The following is a 21,292-nucleotide window of genomic DNA, read 5'->3' as shown; positions in this document are numbered from 1 at the left end:
AAAACAGGGACGGGATCTCGACTTGCAGAGCAAAACTGAAGGAAAAACCACCTTGAGAGCATCTCTTAAGCTGCTCCCAGCCTCCATCAGCACCATCCTGAAGATGCAGATGAAATTACCCGACCTTCAGAGGGACCCAAATATATTTTTAGTGCCTTTAGAATGCACTTGCTCATCCCAGCACCAGGATTTCCTTGAGAGGAAAGGATGCCACCAAAACAATCCTGGGGACCCCAGGAGCAAGGGGCTGGGGGTGCCCATCCCCACAGGGCAGCTGTACCACCCCCAACCTTATTTTGGGGATGGGATGCAAAAGCCTTGCAATAAATTTGATTAATAGCTGGATTTTGGAGCTAATTATTCAACTCATGTAATGACCTTGCTTGGGTTTGAGGGGTAAAACCTCTGCCTGCATTTCAGGGGGCTGATGCAAAAGCTCCACCCCAACACCCAGCAGGAACAATTTTGAGGCTGATTTGTTTAAATTGTGACATTTCCCTTCTTTTTTGGGGGGCACGGATGCCCAAAGGTTGACGCCTCTGTTTCAGAACAAGCCATATTTATTCACTGTGCACTGCAATTATTCCAGCTTGTAACCAAAGAAGTTTAATTAATATTAAAATTTTAAATCAGCCAGCTCAGCCAATGTTGCTTGAGCACTGATGGTTTGCTGAACATCTTCTCTCATGGACTGGTATTTAAATAGAGGAAAATACAAAAAAAAAAAATTCTTATATCTGAAATGGAAAAACAATTATGTTCTGTGACTTTGCAGAGTTATTTTTGAGGATGTGTAATACATTTTTGCAGAGTCCTTGTTCTAGGAAAGGCTCTTTCTTCTTGGTGTTTGTTGCTTCTCTTAATGTAAACACAAGGAAATAATGGGTAATGGATAGGGAAATACATAGATAAGGAATATAGAGTAAACTCTCTCCTTTTCAAAAATTACCCTTCATGCTACTTTATTTTTAATTTTTCCAGCTTTGCTGTAGCTGTCCTTGACTCAGCAAGGCCAGGTGAGACTTTTTCCTTCTTTGCAGATCCTGAAGTTTATAAAGCTTCAATCTACTTTTCCATAACCAAATGTTTAGTACCCACCTATTGTTTTCCTTTGGTATTTATTTTTACCAGTAGTCCCACTCTTTAAACCACTGGTTCCTTTGGGTTGAACCAAGGGTTCATCTGATCCACCTGGAAATATCAAGTTCCAGGAGATAAGAGTATCACCTGCCCTCCTGACAATTTTCAAACTAAATGCAGCAGACAATCTTGGCTGTACCTAGAAAATAGGTGATTTTTATTTTTGTAATTTAAAGAGGAAGAGAGAATACTTGTAGGGAAAAAAAAAAAAAAACAAAACCAAGATGAGAAGGAAGAGAGAAGATCAGTGAATGTCCAGCATTGATTTAGAAACAGGCTCTGCCAGGCAGGGGGAAAAGGAGCCTTTCCCAATCCATTCCATTTATGATTATTGGTATTGATATTGTATTTCTCTTGGCTCCCAAAAGGAAAAGAAGGGAATGAATTAGGAAAAAAAAAATACTTTTCTGTAAATAATTTCTTCCCAATTCAGATGTTTTTTAGGAAACGAGGGGGGGAAAAAAAATCTGCTTCTCAAATGTCAAGGACTTGAAAGACTAAAAATACATCACCGGAATAAATAAATTAACCCAGAAGACAGGACTGATGCTCTGCAGGCATCAGGGATTAAATAAATTCACTAAATTCAAAGTGGTACTGCAGATAAGAGCTCTTTGTGCTGCAGCATGTACAGCTTATTGATTCTGGGATTGAGGTGCTGTGCACTCTTGTAGAGGGGGCTCTGCCTGATCTGGCTGGATCCTGCCCCGTGCGCCGAGCGTGGAGCCCGCTCCCCTCTCCCCATTTGCTTTAATTTGGTCTGTGCCTTCATTTGCTGCACCACATCTGTGCCTCTCCCCCAGCACTGCCTGAGGCACAAGGGGCACTTCAGGAGGTGCTGAGCCAGCAGGATGGGGCTGCTGCAGGAAAGGGGCCGTGGGCATCTTCCAGAGGGATGGAATGCCCCGGCACTTCCCTTCTCCAGAGGGTTTTGGGGGCACTGCTGGGACAAGGGGTCCTTAGGGGAGCAGCTCCAGTGGGGATCCAGGTTCTACACACTCATGTTTTGTCACAGGAGCCACCAAGGAATGTATGACCAAGGTAAAAATATGACCTGCACAGAAAAGATGAATTCTTCTGGACAAAAAAGTGGGAAGGTTTGTAATAAATCCCAGAGGGGCTGTTGCACACCCAGCTAGAATGGAGATGGGCAAGTTCCAATTTATCTGTTTTCCATGGCAGAGGGTGATTTCACCCCCTTGGTCAGATGCTGATCTGCCAAAGTCACTTCACACTAAGACAGAAGGACATTTAATTCCTCCTGTGGGAACTCACCTGGTGCTCAGCTCAGGTTTCCTCCACAGGTTGCTCTGAAGTGCCAGCAGAGCTCTGCAAACACAAAACTTCATCATTTCCCAAGGAAGAGAAGGACCTCCAGGCCTCTGGAGGTGTGAGGAAGCAGCTGGGCAGGGCAGTGATGCTCTCAGGGTGTGCTGGTCCCCTGGACCACCTCTCCTTGGGTGAGGTGGAGCCAGCACCAGCACCTTCCCAGCCTCGGGGCATCCTTGGGTGCTGGCCTCCAGAATCATGGCAAAAAGAGCTGATCTGACCAAGGGAAAAGACCTTCCCAGCCTTGGGACATCCTTGGGTGCTGGCCTCCAGAATGATGGCAAAAAGAGCTGGTCTGACCAAGGGAAAAGACCTTCCCAGCCTCGGGGCATCCTTGGGTGCTGGCCTCCAGAATCATGGCAAAAAGACCCGGTCTGACCAAGGGAAAAGACTTTTATTATTAATTGTTGTCTCTTAGGTACGAGGGAAGAGCTCAGGGAAGAGCTCCATGGCATGAAAGAAGTTGCTACAGGGACTTTTGGGTGACCTCCCCAAATCCCTGCATCTCCCTCAGGTTTGGCAAATCTCCCACTATCTTTCACCAAAATCAAGCTCTTAATCTCAAGACACCTCTCCTACGTCAGGCTGCCTCCTGAGCACGATCCACAGGGCCCGTGTTTCAACACCCAGGATTCATTAATATTTCCTGCAGAGTGCTCAGTAAGTAGCAAATAAAGCAGGAAGTGTCCCAGATGTTGGAAAGAAAAAATGGAATTATTCATTGCTTACTAACATCAAATGCTAATGTGAGAAAAGCATCCTTGAAGAAATCCTTGACTAAAATTCATCAGAGTGATGTGAAATCACTGTTTTAATTATGCATTTTGAATGTATTTATTAGTCCCGGTTCTGATCTGACTTACAGATGTTTAGCAGTGATAAGGGTCTGCTGCAGCCTTCGGAATTACTCATGATTTATAATGACAAAACTTGGATCAGAATTAGGTCCTTGTCACTACTCTATAATATCCTTTCATCAAACTTCACATTCAACAGATGAAAGCGAACGTGGTTTCTGCAATTTCCAACTCTACCACCGAGCCCATGAGTTCCTTTTTTTAAAATTTCCCCTGCAGAAGTGATGACTCTCGCAGCAAATCTTCTCTGCTTGGGTTATACTAGCCATGAGAAACTTGAGAGCAAAGGAATTGGAGTCTTTAATCCACCAAAATTATGTATTTGGCCTTGTGCTGGCAATAAACATGGAATTTTAATGAAAGAGTTAATTGCTTTAATTAGGCAACTCTACAATCTCATTCTTTCTTATTGCTGTGACTATTAGATATATACCTAATATTGAGAGATTTTCCAAATCTTTGGGAAATCCAGGGATTTGATGAGATTACCCAAAACCTCAATACCAGACAACAACTGGATGTGCTCAATACCAGATATTTAAAATAAAACACCCTCTGTTCAAGAATGATTCAAAGCCATGTGGTTTATTTCCAAAGAATGATGGAATTTTAAACTATTGCTTGTTCTAGAGCTGATCCAGAAAGAGCAAGTCTCCAGGGATGCTTTACTCCCTAAGGCATGAATGCATGATTAAGCTAAATGTATCCCATAAATGCCTTGATGACATTAAACTAAATTTTTTAAAGAACAGATGGAGAAAGTTAATAAATATTTCATTCTATAATATAAAACTCACTTCTATATTCACAACTTCAGGGATCCTCAGCTTCACAGATATCAATAAGTCTGATGGATTTCTTGCTGCATTCTCATTCTTCTGCCCTGGTGTCTCTTATGGGATCATCATTTCTGCATGCTTGGATTGTTTTATGGGATCAGTGAAAGGCAAGTGACTGTAAATCTTGACCTCTTCTGCTCCTGGATTGTATACTTTTATTCTTTGTGACCATAAGTGTTCATCTCCACATTGAATAGATAATTAAATGACAAAAATTATTCAAAGGGAATTTATAGTGGGAAATTATACCTTGAAGAACTGATGGGGAACAGGCATAACCCAAGGAGAATCAGGAAAAAAAAAAACAGTTTAGAATGGCCAAATAAAACACTAACATCTCTGTGTATTTGGGAATGTCATGAAACATCCATTCACTAGGAAAAAACCCATGATTTTTACCTGCACATCCTATTCAAACAAAATTTCTATTGAGGGAAAACAGTGTGGATATTGCTTAAGAACTGTAGCCCAAACCTGTTATTCATATGAAAGAACTAATCTTTACATGGGGGAATTACAATTCCTCACTCTGTGTATGCCATGAATCTTGTAAAAGAATAATTAGAACTTGCTCCGAAAGGAAAGAAACGCCAGACTTGAATAATATTTTAGGAAGAGCATTAACAAACATTTTTACACTGCCAACAATCTTCAGTGCTTCCTAGCAGAGATTTACATTCCATTATTAATTAACTGCACTGAGTCAATAGTGTGACATAAAGCTCAGGAGATGTGAGTTGAGCACAAACTCTGACATCCACGAGAACGGCGCGGTTTGAGAAGTTTGATTTAAAATTTATGCAAATGAGCTCAGCTAACAAGGACCCAGCAAACTACTTCAAAGCACCACACTCCAGCCCGAAAAAACACGGCAAGATCAAATCTTTGTCATTTCTCAAGTGTCTTTACAAACCTCTACCTATTCAGGACAAATAATTTCACCCCCAGTAGCCAGATGGTTTGGTGGAGAATTAGGAGGTGATTGCTCTTCATAGGGTTGGCTGCCACATCAGCCTGGATGACTGCAAGAATTTAAATGTTATCTAATTTGTCTTTTTGGATCTGACTCTTGTGAGGTGCCCGTAGAATACAAGGTCCCAGCTGAGCTGCCTGATGGGGCTGACCAAAACAAAGAAAAAAAAAAAATAGCAGTGCTATTGTCCCCAATCCCGTTGTTCCAGCTCCCACCATAATTCCATTTTTGGGTTGAGAAACCTCCCCAAACTCTGCCCAGGGAAAAGATTCAATTCAGAGTAATGACAAAAATTATTTTAAACAAATTTATAGTGAGAAATTGCCACTTGAAGAACTGATGGGGCACTGGCACAGCCCAAGGTGATATCACAATATCACGCTATTGTCCCCCTTCCTTTTCCTTCAATTGGGATCAACTTTCAGTTTTTGGGTTGGGAATACCCACAAAACTGCATCCAGGGAAAATATTAAATGCAGAGTAAAGCATTGCTGTAAAGAAATACCAATTAATTCATATTATGTTTCTAGCCACAAAAATCGGTTTATTCCCTTATTGAAAGTTAGGTTAGGTCCAGGTACATTTGTATCTTTAGAATCAGGGCTTTTAAGGAAGAAAAAAGTTTCTCATGTTTCCCGACATCCCATTAAAAGGGTTGTCCTTTGACGTCAATTAGAGCTGGCCAAGGGAAAAAAATCATCCTTAATTGCTTTTTAGAAATAGACATTATTGCTTGCACCATTGCAGCCAGATTCGATTTCCTTTTACAAGAAACCAGGATGCTGGGAATGCTGTAAAACTCCAGCTCTGCTGAATATGGATGTGGAGCTCTGCTGACAGAGAGCTGCTTTCCCTTGGGCGGCAGAAAAAACTGGTGCAAACCCCACCAACGTGCTGAAATATCTCCAAAGTGGAAAAAGGCTGGAGCTGGATGTTCAGCTGGGGCTGGTTTGGGATGGGCAGTGGTCAGAGCCAGGCTGGGAGAGCTGGAGATGTTCACCTGGAGAAGAGAAAGGTCCAGGGAAACCTTCCAGAGCCTAAAGGGGATCCAGGAGAGCTGGAGAGAGATTTGTGACAAGGGATCGAGGGACAGGACACAGGGAATGGCTTCCCACTGCCAGAGGGCCGGGATGGATGGGATATTGGCAAGGAATTCCTGGCTGTGAGGGTGGTGAGACCCTGGCAGAGGGTATCCAGAGAAGCTGTGGCTTCCCTATCCCTGGAAGTGTCCAAGACCAGTTTGGTGGGGCTTGGAGCAACGTGGGATAGAGGAAGGTCTCCCTGTCCATGGCAGGGGGTGGAACAAGATGCGTTTTAAGGTCCCTTCCAACCCAAACCACCCTGGGATTCCATGGATGCTCAGTGCTCCATCCCTGCCTCCCCATGAGAGCGAGTGTAACCTATCCCCATAATTAGAGCTACAAAAATGATCAAACCCTCAAAACTTGGGTGTGTTTCTTTACAAGGAGCATCACCAATTTTCTCAAAGCCTTTCCCACACTTGTCTTACTGGAGGGAATCCATAATGTCTCTGCCCACCAGGAAGAAGAGGAGTCCAGACAGTAACACCAGGGGCACCCCGGCGGCGGCGAACATGAAGGACCACCCGTAGTAGACGTGCACAGGGACATCATCCAGGCACCTCTCGCTCCTCTCCAGGAGGATGTACTTCTGAAAGTCAGCTGCAAACTCCTTCCACATCACAAAGAGAAACACGAGCAGGAGAAACAAACCTCCTGGGAAGAGAGACAAAACTGAGTTATCGTCTGTGCAGGGAATACAGGAATAAAGGGGAGAAAAGATCGCTGCAGCTTCTCATCCGTGCTCGGCACCAAAGCTTTGTGTGGTAGAATTGCTGCTCCTGACGTTGCTCTGCAGGTTCCTGTGGAAGCTGAGGCCACTGCCCATGGAGAGCCCCAACCACAGTGACCAGCTCCTGCCTCTGACACCTCCTGCTTTGACCAGCAGCACTTCTGAAGGCTCTGCTTCGGCAGGATAAGGCCATGGAGAAATGACCCAAGCAGGGCTGATGTTCCCAGCAGTGACCTGCCTTCCTCTCTCCAAGGTGGGATGTTTCACCTTTTTCATTTTTAATTTCTCAGAGATTAATGAGGAGACACCAAAACTTACTTCTTCCTTTTTTTATCTACTCTTGCAAGCAGTGTCATAGCCAATCCCCACCAGGAACACAAAGATGCCATGATAAATCCTGGTGCTGGTGGAAAAATTCTGGCAGTGTCACGCCCAGAGCCAGCAGAGCCAGCACATTATGGGGTGGGAAAGGCACACAGCCATGAGGTATTAATCTTAGATGGGCTACTAAATACCAGAATAATAACAAGAATTATTACAGCAGCTTATGCCATGAAGCTGGAAGCAGATAACAAAAATTAGAGAGGCCCAAATCTCATTTACTGTGTATCTTTAAAGAATACATATTTCTGTGGTGCATTTTAAACCCAACATCTCTTAAAGCTAAATAGTGATGGTGTGTTGACAGGTCTGAAAGCAGTTCAGAAAAATCTGATCTTGCTACTTCACAGGTAGAAGCTGCTATTTTTAAATGGTGCTGTATAACATATAGATATACACACACAACACATATGAAAGAAATACATCACAGCTGATATTAGTTTTATGGTTGAAGTGAGCTGCTCGAAATTAATTTAGTTGACAAGTTACCACACAGTTCTGTGGATGTGTTGTGGCTTCTGCAAGATTTAATTTCTCCCCTTGCCATTTTTAAATCAAAGGTAGTTGTGGTGTATTTAATTATTCTTCCTGGCAGCTTATACACACCAAAATCCAGCTCTTGTGCTAAGAAAAGGAAAGGGGTAAAGATTGATGCTGATTTATCTGCTTAGGGAGGTTACTGAATCTTCAGTCAGAGAAAACAGGTCTGTGTTTTACTGCGATTCTCTTTATAATAGTTATAAAAACATCTCGGAGACAAAAATAAGACTCACATGAAGGTAAGAGGCTTCAAAGTCCTGACTAGGAGGGAGACAGAAGTTACAGTTCCCCACCCTAAGCTGTCACATTTACTAAACTGCCTCCCATGCCCTAAAAAGATGCAATCTTACCAATCAAAAATTGGTGTAGCCATATAAATATTCTTTACATCACCCCACACTGAAATTCCAGCCATTCTCCCTGACGTGGAGGAGTCCTTGTTTTTCCTGGAGAGGCAGACAAGGAGTTAAACAGCAGCTGCTGGAACATTTGCATGTTCATTGAGGTTTTGATACCACTTGAAATTAAGTGCACAAATAAATATTTTACACTTACTATGATAGTTGTATGCTTAAAATACCAATTATTCTACTATAAGAAAGAGATGGCGTGTTCAAATAGTCGCATGTCCTTTACAAAATACAATGTATTGATAAGAAGGCAATTAAGTCTTTATTACTGATGTAATTTAAAATTAAATTAATTAGATAGCAACTGAACCTTGAAAAGTGCTCCTTTAAAGATCAATTTCTATTTCATTAACTTATAATACCTACCGTAAGAGACGCAAATGAAGGCGCAGCCCCGGTGGGACAGAGAACGTAGGTATGGAAATGTACTTTGGAATTTTGCTTTAAATAACCAGGAATTCTGTGTTGATTTCTCCCAGGACAATTTATATGGCCTAAATCTCGTTTTTTTGAAGTAATCAGATCAAAACCTTCCAGTTCTTACTGAGGAGGGTGTGGGAAGTCCCACGTGTGGGTGGCACCATCCCCAACCTCTTCAGCAGACAAGGAGTGGGAATTGGTCCCCCCTCTGGCCTCAGGAGAAGCTCCAGGTCTTGGCATAGAAGGATTTATTATTAAACAGGTTGCTGGAGGTGATGGCATGGCCATGGCATCTAAATTAAGAATGTTTTCACACTCTGGGTAAATGACAAGAATATGTAAAGCAAGCAGCCTTCTTCCCTGGAATAATTACAGCTGAATGATGAAGAATCCCTGGGATTTACACGATGTCCTCAGTGGGAAGAGAAAATCAGAAGGGCAGGTGCAGCCAAAGGATGGTGGGAGCTCAGGAAGGGCAGCTCACCAAAATCTGCTCAGCCAGAAATTCTTGTTTGGAGCAATCACAAATGTACCTGAACCTGCCTAAAATTTGTCACACTTACACCGATCAGCCTCTTCATCATGAGAAAATCAGGATGCTTCACTCCTATGTTACCAAAGTGTTTGGCATTTTTGTTTTAAAATGCTGTTGTATTTGGGATTTTTCATCTGTTGAACAGGTTTCACTTTACTTCTTCCATTCTGGGGCTTTTAGTGTTGGGCACAGCAGAAATCATCTTTGTTTCATGACAGCTTTGGATGTAGAGACACAGATTCCTTCCTGCTAAATAAAAAACTGAAAAAAATGTAATTTTCTGTCTGAAACATGACACTGGCATTGGCACCCACACCCGAGACACAGAGTGTGTATTGGGTTTGGGTAAGTGAAGACCTCATCCCCATGCTCCCCTCAGCATCCCTGTGCTTTCTCCACCAGAAAATCACCCAAGTGATTCCTTTCCTTGCCTCCTTCTCCCTCTTTGCCTCTGTTCATTAGGATGGTACTGGGAAAAATTAACTGCGAAACTCCATCTCCAGACTGATGAGGTCAATGGCATCTTCTGGGGAGGGGCTAATTGCCAGAAAATTGCAGTGGGGTGTTAAATCTGTCTCCTTTGTGCACTGCAGATCTGGGAGCCTGGAGCCCCATCCCCCTCTCCCAACGGAGCTGCGTCTTCTGTGCGGGCAAATTGAAGCGGAGCTTTTCCTTTCTCTGGCTTTATTTCCTTGTGACACTTTTATAGCTGCTAATTGTGGGGACAGGTGAGTGAACTCAATCTTTAACTCTTATTTCTGGGGAAGCTACTGAATTTTTGTGTAATCTGCTAATTAGGAGAATAATGAACTTTGACTCGTTCTCCTCTCCCGCTCGTTGCCTCTTAAGGATGTTAATAACAGCGAAATGGAGAGGTGACCTTCAGCTGCCCCTCCATAACTGTCAGCCTTGCCTGCACGTGGGGAGCCTGAGACTGCCAAAGTGGAGCTGCTCCATTTGGGAAGCAGAATCTGAGCAAAAAATCCAGCACTTTAACTCACAGGAGTGGGTAATTTGCCCTTTTTTTCCACGCTGTTGGGTCATGCTGAAGAACAGGTTGGTCCCATCATGGGCAGGGATGTGTCCCATCATCCCAGGTTGCTCCAAGCTCCATCCAACCTGGCCTGGAACACTTCCAGGGATGGGGCCTTCACAGCCTCTTTGGGCAACCTGTGCCAGTGCTGCACTTCTAAGTTTGGTCTCTAAAATGCCCAAAGGAAAAGAAAACCGAGCAGCACAAGGTAGGAATAAATGAAGGACCAAAACGAAGGAAAGTTGTCTCAGCAACTCAAAGAGCTTCCAGAAGCTGCAGCACAGAGCTCACCCAGCCCTCTTGGTGACACTGTAGTGACAATTAACCAACAACCTTTGACTGCTGAAACAAAGGGACAATCAGGCACCAGGTGGGATCTGCCACCCCCTGGAAGCACCGATGCTCATTCCAAGATGGGAAATGCTGAGAGGAAAGCAGCACACTGGGTCTTGCCTCCTATATTCCAGGTGCTTTTGGGAGAAGGCTGGCAGGGAAAACTGCTCAGAAAAATGGCCTCAGCTGCAAAGGCAGCACCAGCAAATATCAGATTGGCTTGAGCTCTTTCCAGAGTCACCCAGTGGAGGAAATCCAGAGAAATGCTTTGGAAGGGGTCTCAGAAACACCTCCCAGGGCAGTCAATTGGTTACTGGAGCTGGCACAGTCAGACTTGCCCTCTGGAATGTACAGTAAATAAAAGGCATCCCAGGGGGAAATCCAAAGGGATCCAGTTGAGCCATAACAATCCTCACCCTTTGGCACTGGATTCCCCCAGAGACAGGTGGACACACCACGCTCCTCAGGCTGGTCATCCATAAATGTCTGGGAATGCATTTGTACCAGTGGTGTCTTTAGAGCCTTTTGGTGGGAAAAGTGATGTCATTTTGCAAGGAATAACCACACCTTCTCCCAAAAGCTGGGAGGTGGTGGGCAGAACAAAGCTGATGGTGAAGGGTTCCCTGCCAGGCCAGGACATCCTGCAGTCCTGGTGCTCCATCTCCCATCCCTGCTGCCAGACCACATTCCCACTCTGCACATTGCCAGCTTTTTCACACTTCCTCAAGGAGAGATCCTTTCTGCAAGGGAGGTTAATTAACACTGACCCACAGGCCATGATTAGAAGACAAGAGGAGCTTTCTCCTGCATCATCCTGCACATCCTGCTCCCAAAGGAAAGGGATGGCTGGGGACTTGAGCCTGTGTTAAATCCATTGTTCCTACTGCTTAGTGCAATCATGCTAAATATTTTTAGAAGGGATAACGAGAAAATAACCATGGAGGGATGCAACCCAAATCCATCCAGAAGCCAGGGCCAAGCAGGATCCTGAGGTGTGAGATCAGGATAAGCCCCCAGAATAAAAGGATCAGTTGAAACACCAAGGAAACTTTGCTGAAAAACACATGGAATCCTTCTGCTATCATCTGAGTGGGAAATATAGCAGGAAGTGTCTTCCAGCTGAACTGGTTCCCCCGAATGACTGTTAATAACAATGATTGCTGTTCAGATTGAAGCTGCATTAATACAAACTTCAATTTTAACAGCAGCATCTTTGTCTAATGCCAAGAGGTTTATGTGATGCATAATCAGCTCTTCCAAAAAGTGTCACATTCGAAGCCCCAGCCTTTTAATCAAGGAGTAGTCAAATAAAGTGGAAAAGCAGCGAAGAAAAAGGAAAAAAAAAAAAAAAAAAAGGAAGACAGTTGAGTATTACTCGGCATCATTTCTGTGATATTTCTGCCCAATGTGCAGGCTGGACACACGCCTCAGGGACATCTGCTGCTCCTGGGAGCCTGGACTACAGATGGGAAGGGAAAGCTTCCTGCCCTGGTACAGCCCTTGAATTATCCATTACGGGATCATAACAACCCCATGGAAAACTACAGCCTTGGGAATCTGTTTGTGGAAAACAAACAGCAGCTGGACACGAGCCCCGGGGTGCCCAGGTGGGCAAGAGGCCAATGGCACCTGGCTTGGGTCAGGAATGGTGTCCAAGGGACCAGGGCAGTGCTGTCCCCTGTGCTGGCACTGCTGGGGCACCTCCAGTGCTGGGGGCAGCTCGGGGACCCTCCTGAGCAGAGGGACATTGAGGGGCTGGAGTGAGTCCAGGGAAGGGAACGGAGCTGGGAAGGGGCTGGAGCTCCAGGAGGGGCTGAGGGAGCTGGGAAGGCTCAGCCTGGAGCAAAGGAGGCTCAGGGGGGACCTTGTGGCTCTGCACAGCTCCTGACAGGAGGGGACAGCCAGGGGAGGCTCTGCTCCCAGGGAACAGGGACAGGAGCAGAGGGAACGGCCTCAGGCTGTGCCAGGAGAGGCTCTTGTTGGAGATCAGCAGGAATTTCTCCATGGAAAGCCTTGTCCATCTCTGTCACAGGCTGCCCAGGACAGGGATAGAATGACCATCCTGGCAGGAATTTAAAAGTTGTGTAGATGTGGTGCTGTGGACATGGGTCAATGTCAGAACCTTTCTTGTTAAACATTTTCACTAATGTTCATTATGAGGCAGCAGGAGCTGGTGAAGGATCTGCAGTTAAGCAGTGGTTTTTCACAGAAGACCTGATTTCATTACGAAGTTCTTCACTTGGCGCAGCTCAACTGAGATCCAGCCTGTGGCTGCTTGAGTCATAAAAGAGCTTTTTTCTGAGTTTGAGTCACTGGTATAAATCAAGTATTTCTAATATCGAAGCCAGTTATTCCTCTCAAATACAGAAAAGGAAAAAGCCCAAGCGATAATTCAGTGGAATCATTGGTAACAGCAGTGGGGAAAATGAATAAATGCCTATTTTTAATTCATTTTCCTGCAGTGCCATCATTTCATCTTTTCAGGTTTCCTTAAGCCAACCCTCCCATTTTGGATCATGGGGTTCGCCTTTCATCCCTCTGTGGGTTTCCAGCTCTATCAAAGCTAACAGCAGAGGAGCAGCCCACATGCAAAGCCTGACTTTGGGGAACTGAGCAGGGCTGATGCTGCCCAGACTTAACACACCTGCAGGCTTTACTGAAATGAAAGGGTTGCATACAGCAGTAGTAAAAACAAAGGGATTTTCAAAAATCTCAGCCCTGCTAGGACTAAGGACTATCTTGCTAAAGCCTGGCTGAGCACAGAATCATGGAATCACAGAATGGTGTGGGTTGGAAGGGGACCATAAAGGAGGCCATAAGGACCATAAAGGCCACAGACAGGAACACCTTCCACTGGACCAGGCTGCTCAGAGCTGGAGTTTAATCCCAGTGGGGAAGAGGGAAATTTGCTGCTCCCAAGAGAGCCCCGTCTCCCACGGCAGCACTTCATCCCCACCTGCCCCCATTCCAAAGCCACCCTGCCCCAGCCCTGTCCCCTCACCTGAGAGCAGCAGGAATCCTCCCCCAACTTTGTAGGAGTGGGGGCTGGAGAAGGGGACCCCACAGACCAGCAGGAGCCCCCCCACGAGCCCGGCGGCCACGGCCAGCAGGATGAACGCCGTCCAAAAACCTCTGTACACTGCAACAGGAGCAAATCAGTCAGAAAGGAGAGGGGAAGAGGGAAATTTCAACCTCAGAAATCTTTTTTCTTAATGATGCCATGTCTAACTCTTGCTTTAGCAACAGTAAAAGCAACAAGCTGTGACGCTGCTGTGGCAGACAGAGCTGAGGCTCCGGCTTTGCCAGGGCACCTGGAACAGCCACGGGTTCAGGGGGAATGTCAGGGCCCACAGAATGGGACTGGAGTGAGGCCAGAGGGTTGGGAAGGTTTGCCAGGGAAGCACACAAAAAAAGGGGTGGGAGGAAGGGACACCACTCTTAGCTGTACTGGGGAAGGTTGGAAAAGCTTGGCAAGAAAGGAAAGAAAATAGCAAAATTTGGAGAGGTGGATTCAGACCACAGCTTTGTTCCACTTTAATTAACACTTCAGGAAGGTGCCAGGCTCCTGATTTAAAATAAAAGCAGTGTTTGCTAGCAGGACTGCAGGGAAAACAGGAGCTCATGAGTTCCCCTATTAATGGCCCTGTTGGACTCTGGGAAAGAGAAGGGGCAGGAGAGCAGCTGCCTGTCCATCCAAGGAATTTGGGGGTTTGGCTATGACTTCATACAACCACCCCAGGCAGAGCTGAGCAAGCGTGGTCCATCACATCACACCAGGTGGAACAGGATGGGATGTAGCCACTAATTCAAGTCTCCCAGTAGCCAAGTGTCTTGCAGACACTGCCATAAACCTTATCCAAAGGTAGTGGTCCTCCAGAAGAGACCCTCTGATACCCTGCTCCCCATCCCCTAATTTATCTGAACCCTTGGACCACCACATCTCGCCCTGCCAGTTGTTTTCCAGAAGCTCCAGCTCGATTTAAGCCGAGCACTAGCAAGTGGGTAGTGCTGAAATGATTCACACTTGAAAGAAAAATGATACAGAGGAGATGCGTTTTCCTCATTTGAAACCATTTTGTCAGGAGAGCCACTTAGGGAGAGATAAGTATCTTGAACTCTCCAGAACCACAGAATTCATTTTCATGTTTAACCTCCCGTCACCCGTTTCTCTCAGGGAGCCTAAGAGGATGCAGATAAGGCAGAATTATCTCTGGAGCAGGTAATAGCTGGAGGACCCCTCTCCTTGGGCAGCCTCCTGATTGTCAGCCTTGCCAAATGAGGAAGGGCTGGTGAGAAAGAAAAGGTGTTAGCGGCAGGGTGTTATCCCTGTTATCCCTGCTGCCCCCAGGGATTTGCAGAGGGCTGGGGAGAGGAGGAGTGTGGTGCTCCATCCCCCTGAGTCCCCCGGGGACAGGCAGAGCCCCGGGTGCAGCCCCACACCCGGCACCTCCACAGGACCCCTGGGCTGGGAAAAGAGCCCCGAGAGCCCCGAGATGGTCCCGAAACTGTCCCAGGGAACACATCCAGGAGGGTGCCACGGCCGGGGCTGACAGGCAGGGACAGATGCCTCCAGTGCCCTTGATTAGGATGGATAAAACAGGGAGGGTGTGTTTATCAGCAGGAGCATTCAGAACCGGGACGCTGTGCCCGTCTCTCCCGAGCAGAAACAATCCCACTGCTCATCCCGCGCGTGTGCTGCGCATCCTGCACCAGCTCCTCCTCCTCCTCCTCCTCCCTCCACAGCTCCTCGGATCCACTCCACACCACAGAGCGTTCCCCGGGGCAGGAATTCTGCACAGCCGAAGAAATGAGCTGCCCTTCCTCACATATTCCTACTGACAATATTTTTTTTTAAATTAATTTCTCATAGAGAAAAAAAAAATAAAATAAAACTAAAAAAAGGTACTACTAAAGGCTAAGGAAAAGGTCAAGATGTTTGTTTGTGCAGAATGTCTGCCCTGCATCCCCGGAGGCAATGCAGACTGATGCACACTATTTAAAGAAATCAATTCATTTCAAAAAAGATCATTGAATTAATTCTAACTGCTGCCACCAATTTAGCAAATTAAAATTCCTAACAGCAACTGATTCATTAAAGAACTTGGAAAATATAGAGAAACATAAATAAAAAGGGACCCGGTTGAAAGGAAGCTCTCCAACTGTGTAGCGTTCATTGCTTTAAAAATAAGCCAGTCACTTACGTGGGTTTTCTAATAATTTGATTTTTAACCGATTTTCCAGTGCTTGTTTATTTTGTCTTGCAACAAATCAACACCTGAGCTATCCCAGAAAACCAGATTCTGGGACTGAGTCAGCGCCTGGACTGGGTTTGGGTGGCCTGGCTCTATCCCTTCCCAATGAGAGAGGAGATGGGAGAGAATGGATTGATCCTCCTGCCCACCTGGAGGAGCAGGAGCTGAGAGCCCGTGGGAGGGAGCTCAGCCCATCCCAGTACGGCCAGGCTGGAGCAGACAACGCAGGAGAACCTCTCAACGTGGGCTGGGGCAGCCAAGCCAGCAGGACTGGCTTGTGAAGGAGCTCTCCAGAGGTCTTGGCCGTGTGAATTTAGAAGGCAAACCACAGCACTGACACACATCCCAAATCTCTGCCTGACCCCTTGGAAAAGGAGCTGCCGGGGGAGAAGGAAAGAAACTCACCCGCAGTTGTGTCATAGGAGGGATGGGGGAAAGGTGCCACAGCAATGGGCATGGGGAAGAGGTAGCCATGCATGCAGAACTTGGGGTGTGCTTGGCTGGCTGGAAAAGACAAAGAAAAAGAAGAATTAAATCCCAGTTTGCTTTTATTTCCTGCAGAATCAGTTACAGTACCGAGGTAGTGACACGCTGTTGTGCAAAACCTGCAAAACCCTCAGTGAAATCAGAAGGCTGGGGAGGAAAAAAAACCATCATAAATCTTGGTTAGAGAGAAAAATAAAAATAGAAGTAATAATTGTGAAAGAGGGGAGATATCAGAGGATCTGAGACTGCTTCTTACACATCTTCTCATCTTCATAACCTGACTCTGAGGTGGGCAAAAATCAAGAAAGATGGAACAACTGAAGTCACTGTCAATATTCTTGTTGCTGTTTTCCTCCAGAGAATGTGCCTGACCACCTGGAAGGGTCAAAATGTTTGGGTTCCAGAACAAGGCACTTCCAAGACCTCCAGCTGGTGAGAAGGAAAAGCACAATTAGAATGGAAGTGCCCCATCAATATTAATACCACTGAGGCTTATCATGATTAACAGTAATAGAATGAATGTTAAATGAATTAATTAATGGTTGGCCACTTATTTAAATATGTTCCCCAGCTCAAAGGAGCACTTTATAATAGGTGGACATTAGTTCATGCTAAATTGACTATGGAATACCTATTGAATTAATTATTACATCCACAAGACCAGCAAATTAATTTGCCATGATCAATCCTATTATAATAAATACCTGAAGAAGTAGCAAAAAATTTGCCAGCTATCAGAGTGACTCATTTTACTTCAGGTAAAATTATATTATGTATTTCCATATAATGTAATTCAGTAGCAAACTCCCTGTCTCAAGCCTGTCCTTTTTTACCACAAATTTCCTGCGTGAAAAACCTCCCATTGTTGAGCGGTGGCGGGAAGTATTCCTGCAAGATTTTACAGGAAACAGGTCAGGGGCTGGGGGACAGCGAAGTCATTTGAAATTTTAATCACTGCAGAGTAAATTTTTTGCAGGGAAGTGCCCTCTGAGGGGATTGTGCTGCTCCACAACCTCAGGAACATCTTCCATCCTCGGCGGGCACAAGGCCAAGGGTTTTGTGGTGTTTAAAGCCTTTGCAGAACTTATTTGAAATCTGGGGGGGGTTTATCCCAAATTCTACTGTAGAGTTGTGGCTCCCAGCAGGGCTGGTGCCGGGCATGTCCTGGCGTGGTCTCACTCCTTTCCTATTCCAGGTGGGAGCACCTGGTTCACTGGGCCAACCCTTCCCTGCACAGGGGCCACCAGGGTGGCACCAGCCAGGGTCACAGAACTGGTTTTATCCCTTCCTTCAATTTGTTTTTGAAGAGTGAATGTGTTTTCAAAAAAATAAAGGACTTTGCATTCCTCTGTTTATTCTCAAGTGTAATTTCAATGATCTTAAAAAGTAAAAAAGGTGAGAACTTAAAATAAAATGGCTTTCCAGGGTGCACCACTGGTCCTGGGACACCACGAGCTGGTTCCACCCTTCCCAGTGCTGCAACCAGCGGGAGCTGGGAATGCTGAGCCCCTGGAAGGCAGAAAACAGGGACAGAAGAGTGATGTTGGGAAGGGCACGGGCTCACATTGACAGAACTTTGCTGAGCACTAAGATCACAAGGTATTGGGAGGAAGGGGGAGGAAGGAAGGGTTCTCCCTGCTGGTGGAAGCACCACTTCACACAACCTTGTAGGTGATCAATTAAATGGCCCCATGAATGTGCAACATTTCAGTGAACAGCCCTCTGAGAGCAAAATCCAAGTCAAAAAATGAGCATAGAAAGGGCACAAAAAGAGTGAGCCAGCTTTGCTTTTGACAGAAGATAAGAATGACAAAAATGAAATAAAAACTGTCCCCTCATCCCTGGCAGCACTTCTGTGTTTGTTTCCCAGTAAGCTGTGATGGAATGCTGTGGATGGGGGTGGTGGCATTGTACTCACTGTACCAGAAGGTCCAGATGCTCTCGGGGTGGCCCTCACCAAAGAACCAGCACCGCCAGAAGAAACCCTCGTGGTGGAAAGTGAGGATCTCATTCCCAGCCTCCGCTGGAGTTTCAGCCTGGGGAGGAATGAAAGTCCAGGCTGAAACAGGGAACACCACGGTACAAAGGGTATAAACTTTGCTTAGACAGACATTGATTCAACTTTTTATAGGGTTTTCATTTGGTTTTGAGTCAGTTTACAACAAATTGCCTGCAGACCTGCACAGACCATTTGCCTCCTTTTCTCCTGTTGTTAAACCCCTGCTGGCCAGAGCTGGATGGGAATTTTGGGGAGCTGGGCCTTCTGGGTGTGTTCTACTCCTCAAACACCTTCCTCCAGCCCCCAGACCAGACCTGCAAGCCTGCAAGATTTTGGTCTTTCTTGAAAGGACAATATTGCAAAGTCCAGTCATGGAAGATTTACCAAAGAACTTATTAAAATTATCCTCAAAACCAGCTTTATCTTCCCCACACACAGTTTGGTAAAGGAGACAGGACTGCGACAAAATGAAGTTTTATGATGGATAGGGAATGTCCGTAGAGGAATGGCCCCTGGGAACCACAGAAAGGAGATGGGACTCAACAGGGAGGTGCTAGAGGTACTTATCCTGTCCCAGGTTAATAGGTTTGGGTGGGAAGGAACCTTAAAGCCCATCCAGTGCCACCCCCTGCCATGGCAGGGACACCTTTCACTATTCCAGGATGCTCCCAGCCCTGTCCAGCCTGGCCTTGGGCACTGCCAGGGGTTCAGGGGCAGCCACAGCTGCTCTGGACACCCTGTGCCAGGGCCTCACAGGGAAGAATTCCTGCCCAGTATCCCTCTGGCAGTGGGAGCCATTCCCTGTGTCCTGTCCCTCCATCCCTGTCCCCAGTCCCTCTCCAGCTCTCCTGAAGCCCCTTCAGGCACTGGAAGGGGCTCTGAGGTCTCCCCAGAGATCTTCTGCCTCCCTCTCCTAGATGTTTTATGTATCACATTATAGCAGCTTCCAGAGCTCTGCCCTGATTCTTTGACTTTCAGGATAAAACCCTGACTATGACAAGGGGAACATTCAGCCCTGAAACCTCCTCAGCTGGTGGCTCTGACTTGCTGCATCCACAGCACGTTTCACTGAGCTTGCCAGGTACTCAGCCCATCCTTATCTGTAAGGGACAGGATTTGACAGTTTAAGAAAGGGCAGAGAAGGTAAAAACAGAGCCTGTTTTCCACAACCAGTAACAGAAATAGAAATAATAGAAACAGTGTCTGAAATAGAAATAAAATAGCTCAGAGGGAAGAGTAAGAGCAGTTCCTATTTCTGCCTGGTGCTTTTGAAGTCACTGCCTCAGCGTCAGGCTCCCCAACACTTGGCCAAGAGCATCTCTGAAATGTTTGAGATGCTTATTTGTGTCGTGCAGTGCATCACCTCTGCTCTCTCCACTTTTAAAAACAACTAAAATGTGAAACAATTAACACTGTCACTTCCCAAGTGCACAAAAAATAAGTGGCACTTTTCTGGCTCTGCCATCCCCAGGCTTTACTGAGCTGCCTGAAAATAAAGACCCCGTTTTCTGTTTCACTTCTTCAGGCATTTTTTCCATCATAATTTTTTTTTTTTTTTTAGTTGGGAAAGTCATTTGGAACCATGACTCAAGCAAACAGTGCCCTACATTTGATTATGGGATTCTGAAATGAAAGAACAAATATTTCTTGCTGGCATCATGATGCCTACCCAGGGTGACTCACTGCACCAGGAAAAAAATCAAACCTAATTGGATTGAACTTTGAAGTAACAAAAAGTCTGCACACAACGAGGATCTTCCTGTCATTCTGTAATGGAAACCACACACTGATTGGCACAAAAACATTTTGGGGGAGTGGGTGGCTCGAGGAACTGATCTGGTTGTTATTTCATTGAAGAGTTAGACAACAGCAAGTGCAGCAAGAATCCAGCTTGAGGGATCTATAATCGAGCGACACCAGCCCTTAGCACTAAAATATCAAGCTGTCCCTCGAAAATTACATTTCCTGCTAACTAAAATCCTATAGAAACCTTACTTTGAGGATATCCAGGCCACTGGTCAGACGAGCAGGAACCTGTCTGCTCTGCTCTGTGTCTGATGTTCACTTTTGGTGTCTGTGCTGCAGCTGTACCACTTGAGATGGAAGGGATTGCCAAGGCCCACACTTTTGAACGTGAACTAGTTTAAAATGAAGAAACTACAGAGGGAGAAATCTTTTAATGGCAAATATCAGGAGATATCTTTTGTCTTTAGAGGGAAATGCTGTCAACAGCTAAAGCTCTTACATTTTTGCCTTTCATTCTCTAATGTTCATATCTGCCAGATTACAGAGATCTCTTAATGCTTCCTAGACATAATTTACTTCAGTCAAAATGCTCAATATTACGGAAAAGCTGGGTCAGATTTTAAAGAATATAAAGTTTCACCTCTGGCTGACGTTTAACAGGCCACTTCCACCGAGCATAAATACTATCAGAGATTTCAACATTTTAAGATCTGAAATTATTTAGGCAAGTTCTTTCAAAGCACAAGGTTTCAGAGCTCACCCCCCCGGTGCTCAGAGTGCTGTTCCCATGCTCGAAGACCCCGCAGGTGTCGGTGGCCAGGAGCCAATAGTCCGTCCCAAAGGCGACAAGGAAGAGCAGCACCCCGGTGCCCCCGAGGATCCCGGCGGCCAGGGCAGCTGCTCCAGCCTTCATGGGGCAGCAGGGGGGAAACCAGCCCGGGTGGAGCTCGGAAAAGGAGGAAAAGCCCCGAGTTTCCCGGGTCTCTGGGAGAGAGGGGCCAGAGGAATGCTATTTTTGGATGTGGGTAATGATCTCCTGGCCGGTGTGAGTTTCAGTGGGTGGTGGGGCAGGACTAATAAAAGCAGATGACCTGGTGTAAGCGAGCAGCTGTGGCATTAAGGATCATGACAAACAGCTACAGAGGCAGAGCCATCCAAGGGGACACATGGCTGCTGCTGGCAGAGGAGCAGAGCCAGGAGCCCTCAG

The 21,292-nt window shown here is 45.9% G+C and overlaps 1 protein-coding gene across 1 annotated transcript; it reads right to left on the bottom strand.

Moving 5' to 3' along the window:
* Positions 1-6,644: 6,644 nt before the first annotated feature.
* On the bottom strand, positions 6,645-20,998 carry LOC311157996 (transmembrane protein 182-like; the record flags this gene model as incomplete). Its single annotated transcript, XM_084213086.1, has 5 exons — positions 6,645-6,874; positions 13,604-13,741; positions 16,260-16,358; positions 18,259-18,376; positions 20,846-20,998. The coding sequence occupies 5 exons, from the start codon at positions 20,996-20,998 to the stop codon at positions 6,645-6,647; spliced, it is 738 nt and encodes a 245-aa protein (XP_084069212.1).
* Between the last annotated feature and the right edge of the window lie 294 nt (positions 20,999-21,292).

The sequence above is a fragment of the Fringilla coelebs genome, assembly GCF_963513975.1.
Source record: "Fringilla coelebs genome assembly, chromosome: 11".
NCBI classification, from domain to species: Eukaryota; Metazoa; Chordata; class Aves; order Passeriformes; family Fringillidae; genus Fringilla; species Fringilla coelebs.
Note: the sequence above shows the minus strand (reverse complement) of the source record. Positions and strands in the feature narration are given on the sequence as shown.